The sequence below is a fragment of the Phoca vitulina genome, unplaced genomic scaffold (assembly GCF_004348235.1).
Source record: "Phoca vitulina isolate PV1807 unplaced genomic scaffold, GSC_HSeal_1.0 scaffold2, whole genome shotgun sequence".
In the NCBI taxonomy this organism is placed as follows: Eukaryota; Metazoa; Chordata; class Mammalia; order Carnivora; family Phocidae; genus Phoca; species Phoca vitulina.
This window is the reverse complement of record NW_022589705.1, coordinates 44538934-44552511: the sequence shown is the minus strand read 5'-3', so window position 1 is coordinate 44552511 and position 13578 is coordinate 44538934. Positions and strand designations below refer to the sequence as shown.

At 35.1% G+C, this 13578-nt stretch overlaps 1 protein-coding gene across 10 annotated transcripts in view; it reads left to right on the top strand.

Moving 5' to 3' along the window:
• LRRC7 (leucine rich repeat containing 7) overlaps positions 1-13578 on the top strand; it is a 533169-nt gene that overhangs the window by 490362 nt on the left and 29229 nt on the right. For all 10 annotated transcript variants that reach the window (XM_032426318.1, XM_032426311.1, XM_032426345.1 and 7 more), the window contains one exon: positions 7428-7520. In XM_032426318.1, the coding sequence (XP_032282209.1) occupies positions 7428-7520 (93 nt within the window). The remainder of the gene's footprint in view (positions 1-7427; positions 7521-13578) is intronic.

Below are 13578 nucleotides of genomic sequence, written 5' to 3'. Positions count from 1 at the left end.
TTGGAAACAAATAATGTATAACTCAACACCACAAATTCTACAAATTGACTTTCTAAGTTCTGTGCGGTCAGATAGTAGAATTTAGTAAACACTGCGGTAGGAACCGAAGGACTGTCTCAGTGCTCCAGTAAATATATGTATGATCTTCTTGGTTTCCTTAAGTAGAAAATGAAGGAAATGAAATGAATTACCTTTATAATTTATTTATGGACAAAAAGCATTTGAGTTTCTATTTCCTAGATACATACAGGGTTGGCTAATTTTTTCTGAAAGATCTAGAAAATGGTAAATCGGAGGATTTTATTCATCAGTCTTTATTTATTATGTCTTTTCAAAAGATTTAATTAGTACTTTGAGCTGGACTTGCATTTCTAAATCGCAACAAAAAAGGTATGGGAATAGAAGAAGAATTAAAAAATTAATTATTCTTGAATATCGACATTTATATATTTGATTATATTATTAGATATTATATAATCATATATATTGTTATATAATTATTTTATATAATAATCTATTATAACATAATTATTATATAACATATATAATATATATGTGTTAATATATATGTTATATATTATATATAATGATCATTGTATATAATAATATAGCTTATATATTATATACAATGTATTATATATTATTGTATCATGTCATTGTATAAATCAGATCATGTCACTCTTCTGCTTAAAAAGCCCTAGTGGCTTTGAAATTTCTGAAATCATATACATTCTTATTATGGCATAAAGTCCCTACAGATCTGGCCTCTGCCTCCTCTCTTTCTACTCTTTCCTTTACCTATTTTTTCTCTAGTCATTCTGAACTTATTGTTGCTGTTGTTATTGTTATTGTTGTTGGTAACAGTAGTGATATAATTTACATTCCTTCAAGTTCACCTGTTTAAAGTGTACAATTCAGTGGGTTTTATATATTTATACAATTGTGCAACCATCACCAGAATGTAATTTTTAAACATTTTCATTATTCCAAAAGAAACTTTGCACCCATTAATAGTCACTTTCCATACTCCCTTCCATTCATTTCCCCCCAGCCCTAGATAATCACTCATCTACTTTGTGTCTCTATAAATTTGCCTATCCTGGGTATTTAATATAAATGAGATCAGACAATATATGAGGTTTTTTTGTGATTGACTAATTTCAATTAGCATAATGTGCTAAGTGTAGAATGTATTACTAATTCATTCCTTTGTCTTGCCAAATAACATTCTGTTATACGGATATACTACAAACTGTTTATCCATCAGTTTATGTACCTTTGGATTCTTTTCTCTTTAGGGCCATTATGAATAATATTGCTATGAACATTCATGTACAAGTCTGTGTTTGGATATATGTTTTCATTTTTCCTTAGTAACTTAGGAATGAAATTGCTTGGTTAAATGGTACTTATGTTTTAATTTTGAGAAGCTTCTAAACTTTTGCCTAAGGTGGCTGCCACATACTACATTTCCACCAGCAATGAAGAAGTATTCTAATTTCTTCACATTCTCACCATTATTTATTGTCTGCCTTTTTTATTATAGCCATCCTATGAAGTAGTATGTCATAATGATTTTAATATACATATCTTTAATGACTAATGATGTTGAGTGCTTTTTCATGCATTTATTAGCCATTCATATGTCTTCTTTGGATAAATGTCTATTAAAATTCTTTACCCATTTTTTATATTTTTTAAAAATATTTATTTACTTGAGAGAGAGAGAGAGCAGGAGGAAGAGGGAGAGGGAGAGATAATCTGTAGCAGACTCTGCACTGAGCACAGAGCCTGATGCAGGGCTCGATCTCACAACCCTGAGATCATGACCTGAGCCAAAACCAGGAGTCGGATGCTCAACTGACTGAGCCACCCAAGTGCCTTTGCCCATTTTTTAATTAGGTTATTTGGGTTTTCAATTACTGAAATTTAAGGATTGCTCATATATTCTGGATATAAGACCCTACTCATATATATGATTTGCAAATATTTTTTCCCATTCCTTGGGTTGTCTTTTCACTTTCTTAGTAGTCTCCTTTGAAGCATCAAAGTTTTTAATTTTTATAAAGTCAGTCATCTCTTTTATCACATTTGGTTTCATATCTAAGAAATCATCACCTAATTGATGATCATAGAGACTTATTCTTGTATTTCTTCTTAGAGTTTTGTAGCTTTAGCTCTTATATTTTAGTCTCTGATTTAGTTTGAGTTCATTTTTGTGTGTGGTGTGAAGTAGGGGTGAAAATCATTATTTTGCATGTGGATATCCAATTGTCCCTGTACCATTTGTTGAAAAGACTGTTCTTTCCTCATTGAATTACCTTGGACCTTTTGTTGAAAATCAATTGACCATAAATGTTAGGGTTTATTTCTGGACTCTCAATTCTGTTTCATGGATCTATATGTCTATCCTTACACCATCTTGTTGTTTCTTGATTTTATAAAGACCCATCTATCTTAAGGGCATTTAAAATCCCTGACTTTAGGGGCTGCCACAGTTTTCCCATTTTTCTTTTTGTCTGTTGCATGATCTTTTATCTTATTCATATTTCTGCTAAAATGTCATTTGAGCATTTGAAATATCATTTCTTGGCTGTTCTCCCTAAAATAGCTCCACACTCCTGTTCTATCACTCTCTACTACCTTTCCTGCTTTATTTTTTTCACAGCTTATCTCACAATCTGAAATTATTTATTGTTTACACGTTTAATATGTCTTCCCCACTAGAATGCAAGTTCCATAAGGGCAAGGATATTTTATCTGTCTGAGAAGGTGCCTGGCACTTCGTAGGAAATCAGTAAATATTTGTGGAATAAAGGCATGAATCATGATTCCTACAACAATTTTCATTTTCAAAGCTCTAATGGTTTTTCCAAGCAGTTAATTACGTAATTGGAGCATGCCATTGAACAACTGGCATACCTTCTAATAGCTCATCACATTATATACTTTTGACAATGCATATTTGAAAGTATCTTTTGTCATATATGCACATATTTATTCAAACAAAAGTTAATTGAGTGCTAACTATGTGCCAGCCATTGTCCTAGAAAGTCAGTGAAGAGATAACATAATAGATATGATTAACAGAGGTGATTCAAGTATCCTACTTGCATAAAAATCCATGTGGATGTAGATGCCTCTTCACTAACACTCTCTGATAATACTCTTAGGAGTCAGGCCTAGAAATGGCCTCGAAGTTTAATGTTCTTGATTACAAGGTTCCTTCTTGGTGTTTCAATAATTAACAACCCTCCAATAGATCAAAACCTCATCTTGAATTTCCATCAGTACAGAAGTTTTGAGGTTCTGCTTATTTCACTTCCCAAAAAAATTTTCAAACAACTATATATTTTGGTGTTTTTTAAAGTAAAAGATAAGAAAAGTCAATTCTTTTATAACAAATAAGCAAGCTTCCCCTTGATTTTTTACCAAGTAGGCCTCTTGATTATAAGAGACTCAACCTAATAAGACATAAGCAAAAAAAGGGTTTTGACTCATACACAGTTAGCTGAAACTCCAGGGATTCGCAAGCTTCAGATGAGGCTTAAAGTGGGCTCATGACCTGTCTATGGGTTGGTTCCTATCTCAAAAAGGCTTTCCCATCATGGTAGAAAAATAGGTCAAAAGCTCCAGACCCTCTCAGATTTAAAACTAGCAGGAGAGAGCAAGATTCTCTTTCCTGGAAATCCTAGTAGGCATCTCATTACTCCTTTTTGATTGGATTACCTGCCCATCCTGTAAACAATCATATTTCTAGAGGATACAGTGCTTTGTTTTAGGCCTAGATAACATGATTCATCCAAAGCATACAGGCTGAGAATAAAGAAGTGGGTGGTTATTCAAAGAGAAATTAAGGTTATAGCTCCAGAATTAGGATGAATGGATCTTAGACAGCAAAAGCAAAGGTATCCATTAAAAGCTTTTATACATACTGCTAAGAAAGAGAATGGTAATTAGAACATATCATAGTAAACCAGTTCATTACAGCATCACCAAATATTTTTCTGGAATGCAGTTCCCTAATCCTGAATTATACCTCCCAACACACACACACACACACACACACACACACACGTGTTATTTGTATGTGCACATGTACACACAAGTGCTACCATTTCCTTTGTTCTTGCCGCTAGGTTGTAGAGCATTGCAAGACCAAGTCAGATAACTACCTTCAAGAGATTATAGATTATGACCTTCACAGGGCCTCACTATTACATAACAATCCATTTTATCATAGCCTCTCTAAAATAAGACACAGTATTTTAATTAGAGCAAGATTGACACAGACCAGAAGCATGAAGTCCAGTCAAATGATGGGAGCAGATTCTCAAAGAAGCAAATACACCCTTAACTTCCAGCCTGTTATTTATATTTTCAGCCAGAAATTTCATTCATTGAAATCAGTATCTTAATAGAAAATTGAAATGCTGATTTTCATTAAATAAGCTATTTATTAGCCTCTTAGTTCTGACCTTTGGCTAGAACACTGCATTTCCTCTTTGCTAATCCTCTTTAGTTTCTGACTGCTTCTTGGCTGTGAGCTATTCTCTCCTCTTACATTTTTATGGCCCCGTTACCAGGCAGGTGGAACTCCTTGTATGTGAGATGAATACTCTCTCTGACATGCTTTATGGGACCCAACAGTCACAACACAACCTATTAGCCATACCATAGCATGCCCAAGGGCAGTCTAGCTTCAGATCCGAATTTATGGTTGTTTGTCACATTTATAAAACCACAGTGTCATCTTTATTATTTCTATTATTAAAAAATATATTGAGGCAGTTCTTCACATACTTGGCACATATGAAATTTGTTTCCCTTAGATTTTTAGTGCTTTCCAGATTGACAATAATATAAAATAGATATAGTCAGTGCCTTGAAAGAGAACCACTAGAAAGTGCTCTCAGCAATTTACTTTGTAAATAAAATCTGTTGCATATGTTTCCGTTCAGGTTTTATAGTGGCCTGGGGAAAACCACAAGTGTATATACCTTCCACATATTTCATTGTACAATATAAAATTTTCAAATTAGAAAGATATAACCCAAATTTCAAATAATTTAGTTGGAAACATGCAGATATATGGGGAAGCACAAAGGTAAAGTGTTTAAATCATATTAGTTCCTTTCTTACTATTTTCTAATTAACCACTGATAACAAAAAAGGATTACAAGGTAAACTGGTGTATTGAATAAAGCTAAAATATAGCTACATCAAGCTATTTTACATTCATATCCACAGATGGTGAGACATATAAATACAAAACTATTATAAACTGTAGTTGCTATTACCCTATGATAACTAGTTTTAACAAACCTAGCTCAGTTAGAGGAAAAGTTATAAATAAACATATCTTTAAAATAAAAATATGGGAAAGTACTTATGGTAATTGCAGTTACCTATAATTTAGAAACTATTCATTAGAGACTCCACCATAAAAATCACATTAGTGGATACTGTTTTGCCCTTGTGTTGCAAGTGAACTATGTAATAGTTAAACATTATATTTATTATTATGAAATATGATAGTAAATTAAGGATAGTCTCATTAAACGGCCAAACCTAATTAATCCAGTTCCCAGCAACTCTTAATATATGCTAATTAAGCCAGGAACAGTACTCAAATTTGCCTTGAACTATCTAAGAGGTAGGGATTAAAGGTATCTTGAAAATAAAAATATAGAAAGCATTTGGGCATTTACATTTGTCCACAAGCAAATTAATAGGCTAACTAAGCAAGATTGCTGGGGAAAACATTACACTGCTTAAGAAAGCAAACATGTCCAATCATCTTTAAGAACTTTCCCAGTATATATTTATATAAATACAAAATATATGTTAATGTATTTCTTTAGGTTTTTTTTTTCTTAACTCCTTATTAATCTTTGGCCTGCTAATCTCTGGTAACACTTGGTTCACCTAGTTCCAGTATTTGTTCTGTTCTTAAAAGTTATAAAAGCCTTTCTTTCTTTCTTTCTTTCTTTCTTTCTTTCTTTCTTTTTCTTTCTTTCTTTCTTTCTTTCTTTTTCTTTCTTTCTTTCTTTCTTTCTTTCTTTCTTTCTTTCTTTCTTTCTCTCTCTCTTTCCTTCCTTCCTTCCTTCCTTCCTTCTTTTCTGTAACCAAGTGTATGCTCCCTGTGGGGTCCCAAGTCTTTCAATCATCTCGGGTCACCCCATCCCACTTTACATGGAAAACTAGCATTTTCACCATGGTCCTCATACATATCCCAGCTCAGGATCATCAAGAATTCCTAGGTTTGGGGGTGCCTGGGTAGTTCATTCGGTTAAGCATCTGCCTTCAGCTCAGGTCATGATCCCAGGGTCCTGGGATTGAGTCCTGTATTGGGCTCCCTGCTCAGCAGGGAGTCTGCTTCTCCCTCTGCCTGCTGCTCCCCCTGCTTGTGCTCTCTCTCTCTGACAAATAAATAAAATCTTAAAAAAAAAAAAAAGAATTCCTGGGTTTGTTATCGCCTCTCTAGGTCATTCCTGGCAATGATTCCCCTTCTGCTGAATTCTTGATCTACATTGTGCATTCACTCTTATAATAGCTTCATCTTTACTACAGCCTGAGCGTGACGTGGACCTACTCCTGGTGCCATCATTTCCCCCCTAGGTCTCAAAGCACAAGGCTCTTGTGTTTAACAGACTTTCATTGATGGTTTAGGGTTTGGGGAGATAACACAGCACAGAATACTAGAATATTAGCCCTCACGGTCCTAAATATTTATCAACTATTCCTTATCACAGTTTCTCCATATTCCTGACCTCTTTGTGTTTTCAGTGTTCTCCTCTGTCTTCCAAGGCTTCTAACTGCCTCTCCGGGAGCTGGTGCTAAACCCAAAACTTCTATTACTGAGTATTTCATTCTTCCTCTGTTCCACCCTCACTAGAGCTCTGGCCAAAAGTTCTCCCCTTTCTCAAAATAAAAACCCTGCTATTTCTAAACAATATAATCATCTACCAAGGAGATGGATTGTACTACTCTCCTAGAAAGCAGTAGCAACTTATTTAAATACCATATTTCCCCACATTTGCAAACTTTCTTTCACTTATTCATACAGTCTCTTCTAATTGGCCATAATATATGTGCATGTAAAGTAGGTAACTGAAACAATGCACAGTTTTGTTATTGTTATAAGTATAGCTTTTGATTTTTTAAAACTGCTAATCAGAGTGCATTTCTACACATGATAATGGATAAATACTTGCTAGTATCTTCTTGCCCAGGTAATTTCAAGCTAGTTTCAATCATAACTTAGGCCTATAGAAGCACTGAGTATTTTGTCCTTTGTGTACTAATATAGTCTAACCCTGAGAACTTAAGTGAAATGTGAATCTTTTCTACGGTGAGGCAGTTAAATTGAAGATATTTAGCTTTGATATATAACTGATCACTTTTTTATGTCTTTTTTTACATAGTTTTGTGTGAGAATAGAAAAGAATCCTGGCCTTGGATTTAGTATCAGTGGTGGAATTAGCGGACAAGGAAATCCATTTAAACCTTCTGACAAGGTAAGAAGTGAATTTCTTATTTATTGGCAGTTTTAATTAGAAAAACACTGTCTTTTACTGCAGGAAAAAAAAGGTCAGAAAAAAGTGTACTGGGCTTTAATAAACTAGCTAATTATGAAGCCAATTAAGCACATTTTCAGCACAGGGGAAAAAAAATTCACTGCAGTGCTTGACAAATCCTAAGAATAGGAAAAAAAAATTAAGGAAAATTGTTTGGGTTTTGCTTTTTGTTTTGTTAACAATTGTATATATTTTTAAAGAAAACTATACACACAATTTATAACAAGTTGTTTCTAAAAGTTTACTTGTAGATCAGTTATCTGGGAAAATGTTTCCTCGTAGTAACAGAATGATTAAATAATGCTTCAATGCCAGGGCCAACTGACCTGAAATTTTGTTCAGTAATCATGTTGATAAAGTATTTCACTAATAGAAGTATAGAACTGAAAGACCACAGAAAACAAACGTTCTATGGGAAAATCAAAGTTAGCCATGGCAGAAAAATCAGGGGCTCCTCTCATGCTTACCTCTTTGTCAAACCATGGGTAAAAGTTCACCCCCACCTCCATGCTGAACACCCAACGTGCTGTCCATACTCCCATTGGGCCTGTATGATCCCATTGTGGACCTGGACCACCTGACTTTTTTATTTTAAAAATGTTACCCTGAGTTACATAACCTACCCTGCTACCATCAGTGTTTAATGCCCTCAGCTTTGAATCAATTATTAATTATAATTTGATGATAATTGAAACTATCTGCTTTTGAACTCATCACATTTAATTGCATTAAGTGACATCATAAAACTTCGGGATGATGAAAAAAGACAGAAATTAGATATGAGTAAAACCTCCACAGGTTCTTGATTTACCTTTGAGTCACAACCTGAGACAGATTCTTTCAACTCATCACTATTATAAAAAATAACCCACACATCAATTTCTGATCATAAAACCGCTTCTGAAAAAACTTGGGTGTCCCTGCTCTGGAGATTTCTATAGCCTGAAACAGAGCCTTTAATCCCTTATTTTCCTCTACTTCTTCCCAGTCTTCTTGTTTTCTAACATTCTTTATGCCCTTCTTCCTTTCCTTTCTCGAAAAGAAGAGAGGAAGATGTTGGACTATAAGGTAGAATTATTCACACCATACACATTAAGATGGTAGGGACAAGAAAGAAATCCCCAGCGGCTATAGATGGGAGTACCTCTGGTCAACTGGTTGGAATGTGCATGAGGCAGCCCTATAGAATTCGGAGAATGCCAGTTAGCAACGTCTGTTCATAAGTAACTCCTGCCTTTCTATTTTGAAATGATGTTGGGGATAACTACTGATCTAGTAGAATTAAAATAGTCATGGCTTAGTAGGATCAAGTGTTTACTTAATTTTAACAAATTATAAATATATTTTAAGACAAAAAGTATGAAAGTTCAAAATTATCAGAAACATATGATGGTATTTTTAAAAACTTCAATCATTGGGGTGCCTGGGGTGGCTCAGTCGTTAAGCGTCTGCCTTCAGCTCAGGTCATGATCCCAGGGTCCTGGGATCGAGCCCTGCATCCGGCTCCCTGCTCTGCGGGAAGCCTGCTTCTCCCTCTCCCACTCCCCCTGCTTGTGTTCCCTCTCTCACTGTGTCTCTCTCTCTCTCAAATAAATAAAATCTTTAAAAAACAACAACAACAACAACAACAAACCTCAATCATTATGCCTTATTCATCTTGACTCTTCTCTTTGTCTCTGGTTTCACATCTTCTCCATAAGTTCTTTCAATGAGAAGTTAATCACTGTATCATTCTTCAGATAGTTAAAATCCAAAAGACATGTTTTTCTCTCCTTTCTCACCAGCTTATACACCTTTTCATTATATTTTTGGAAGGCACAGGGTAATAAATGTTTTAAACTAAGGATGAACAGATTGCTAAATAGTCAAGAAGTCTGAATGCTATTGCTTTTCTGCTGTTATTTTCAACTAAAGGAGAGAATAAATGCGAGACTTTAAAATTATTGCCTGTAATTCTTCCACTATGACAAATAAGAACATTTTATATCTATTAATTTAATTTCTCATTTGTAACATTTTGATGACTCTAGTGAGACTGAACTATTTCTATGATATTATAATTTGCTCTTTTGGTTAAATGCAACAGATATAAAGCTTGAATTGATAATGGGTCCACTGAAAGATTTCCCCTCGAAAGCACTTTTCTTCGCCTGATTACTCTCTAAAACACTTCACAATCTGAAAAGTGAATCTCTATTATTGCAAAATTGATGAGAGTAATTAGAAGTTCCAAATCTGCAGAAGTCTCTCAAGACTGCTCTTAATTTACTGACCACTTTTGATGTCACGCCAAACATATAGTGGATATTTAGTTAAAAGTGTACAGAGGATCTAAAGACATTGGGTCTGACAATTACAAGAACTTAATTCACTCACAAGGAAAGGGATTAATCTCTTGGAAATTCAGTTGCATTTCTTTAGCCCCATGTCCCATTCTTGTAGTGGTTGCATAAAATTTAGAGTAGAACCCAGTGTCTAAACTAACCAAAAAGGCCAAACAGTAAGAAAATGAAAATGAATTTAAAAAATACTCTTCTCTCCAATGCTGAAAAAGAGACTGTTTTTTTATGAGTTGGCTAATTTATAGCTGAGGGTGAGGAGAACCAAATTAAACAGATATTTAAATTCAACAGATACTGCCTGAGTCAGAGGTGGATGCTTTATAAGGAGTCCTAGTCAGGCAAAAGCTTAAACTTTAATATGATGCATATTCTCTTCCAATAAACAACTCATGGATTAGAAATATTCTCAGAAGCACACTATATTATTTTACTTACTGCTCATGAATGTTTGAATGCTTTGTAAAATTCTAAGTATCCAAGATAACTGAATGTCTTCGAGGCATTGAGGACCTTATATATAAAGTAGCCAGTAGATTTATTCCATCCTCTTCATTATGATTGATGGGAGCCACCATTTCAGCCAAATGCCAAGGACCATTGTGAGATAGGATCCAAACTGATTACCTGCTATATAGTCAGACAGGGAGAGCATGAAGTATGAAGTAGTCACCCCAAAAGGCTGGGACAAAAGTGAGCTGTGTTGTTCGTTTGGCAGAAGTTCCCTTTTAAATTCTGGGGTAGCAGGCGCCTGGGTGGCTCAGATGGTTAAGCATCTGCCTTCGGCTCAGGTCATGATCCCAGGGTCCTGGGATGGAGTCCCGCATCGGGCTCCCTGCTCCTTGGGAGTCTGCTTCTCCCTCTGCCTCTCTCCCTCTCTCTCTCTGTCTCTCATGAATGAATAAATAAAATCTTTAAAATAAATAAATAAATAAATAAAAATAAATTCTGGGGTAGCATGAGATTATGCAGAAAACACTTAAGACGGCCCAAAAGTTAACTGAGGCTTTAGAGGGAATTCAAGATTAAGCCAGACATGGGGACTGTTTTGTACTAGACTTTGAAAGCTTCTAACAGCACCTGGTCTTACAAACTTAACTCCTCTCAAAGACCCCAAGGTTGTCCTAATTGAATATGGTCTTCTGGGGCTAAATGGATGGAGCACAGTTAGTCCTGCAGCTCATGTCATTTTCAGAACAAGGTTTAATAATTAAACAGACCTATTCACTTATCACGGAGTTCATTATTTTGGGTTCACTGCCAGGTGAAAACTGCTTTTACATACTTAGAAAGGGAAAACTGTAGAAAACCAGATGAATACGGTCCTACATAATGCTTGCTTTTACCCTCCCAGTAAAGTGGATGGAAGCCATGATCTGGTCTATTATCATAGGAAATATTACTGTCGGGATAGCCATATGCTACAGAGAGATGAAAGATTTTGATCTAACAAATCTGATGATAATAATAAAAGTAATAAAAATAACAGCCTTTTATTGAGTATCTATAATGTCCTGGTCACTCTATTAGGCTCTTTATACACTTACCTGATCTTCATAACAACTTGTGTTAGTTGAGTATTATTATCCCTCATTTTGCTGAGGCCCAGAGGGGTTAATTAACTTGTCCAAGGTCATTCAGGTGATCTGTGGCAGACAAGATTTGAACACAAATTGATCTGATTCTAAATCCTCTTCTCTTAACAAACACTATGATGTATGCCTCTCTCTGCAAATGCCACTTAGCAGAAGAGCCACATGACAAATTTATACCCTGTAGAGTTGAGACTAATGTGATATTCTAATATTGAAAGTATTACAAAGTCCTCTAATTAGTCATAGTCTAGATATTTGTTTCAACAAATCCTTGGAAGTCAGCATGTATTCTCTAATGAACCTAGATAATTAGAAATGGACTGTACATGGTGGATTACTAAGCAATTACATAACTTTTGGACTAAGGTATCATTATAGTGGTGATTCTGCCAATGGAACAAACCACAGTAATCTTTGCCTATTTTTAAATGTTCATGGGATAATAATTCATGTTTGCAAAATTCAAATAATTGACCAATACAATTTCCACCTGATGTTGTTAGAAAGAAGAGACTGGATTAAATGGATGACTGATACCATGTTATTGTAGTGACTTCATAGATCAGCCCAAGACTCTGAAGATGAATGGATATTTAATGATGCATTCACATAGCTCATTATTCAGGGACTGATATCCCTCCTTGCCTCATTTAAGGAGAAAGGACTAAGCTCTTAAAGTTTAAAGATATTAAAGAGGGGTGCCTGGGTGGCTCAGTTGGTTAAGCTTCTGCCTTTGGCTCAGGTCATGATCCTGGGGTCCTGGGATCAAACCCCACATCGGGCTCTCTGCTCGCTGAGGAGCCTGTTTCTCCATCTCCTTCTGCCTGCCCCTCCCTCTTCTTGTGCACGCTCTCTCTCTCTGTCAAATAAATGGGTAATTTTTTTAAAAAAAAATAAAGATATTAAAGAAAACTCATAGCCCCTTTCTCTATATGCTCTAAACATAGTACTGAACAGTCCCATGAACAATTATCTAGTCATAGTATCAAAATGAAAGCCATGTTACAGATATCCTCAAAACACTGAACATCAGAAAATATACATACTGGGACACTGGGACCAAACAATCACTGATTCTCGACAGTTTGAACATGATAACCACATTCAGCAGATGTCATAGATCCTACCCATATTTCTACTGATTTGGGCAATCTGCATGTAGACACAAAAATGATAGGAGAAGTAAATCCATGTTCTCAAAATTTTTAAATGTCTTACTTTGCCTGTGGTACAGGTAAAATCCCAAGCCCAGGAAAAATACTGGAGTGATGGCAAATGTAAAATATAATTGCCAATAAGCTCTACATAAATGTCCTGGAATTTAGAATACCTTACTCTATTTTATCCTATATGACTTCTAAAAGATTGACTCCAGATGCCAGAACAGCCTGCAAACAGGACTTAAACACCTTTACAACCCCCCTTCCTCACCTAGAAAAACAATGGGACTTTTTCTTTGTGTGGAGATGGGTATTGCATCAAATAAAAATTTGTATATGGTTAATATTAAGAGAAGAGGGACTAGATGTGCGGAATCAAAGCATTTACTTGATACCTTTACCCAGGAATAATAACTGCCAGAGGCATACTTGGCAGTGGCAAGTTAGGAAAGCACAAGAATAATCTTCCAGGTGGCTCAGCCTCATGGCATTGGGTGATTCATAAACACAAAGTTGCAGAGATATGCTCTTACTTATGAAAAGGGTATAGTCTACATGTCTATCTCTTGTCATGTGTTCTTCATGGATATAAAAATCAAGAATAGAAAACACATTTGTCTAGAACTCCATATAGCATATTATTTATATTTACTGCATAAATACTAAACTGCATATAACACATGTCCTTTATTTTGTACTACTAGACACATATGATTTATTTTATATATTTCTATATTAATTTTATACTATAACATGTATCTGTCCTATCCTTAATTCTACTTCAAGTGATTATGTAATGCAAAGTAATTTGGAGAATATATGGATTATGTGAAAGTAACATTCAGGAACAAGGGATAGAGATATACTGTTTACATACTGCATTTTGGACTAACGTTAAGAAGGG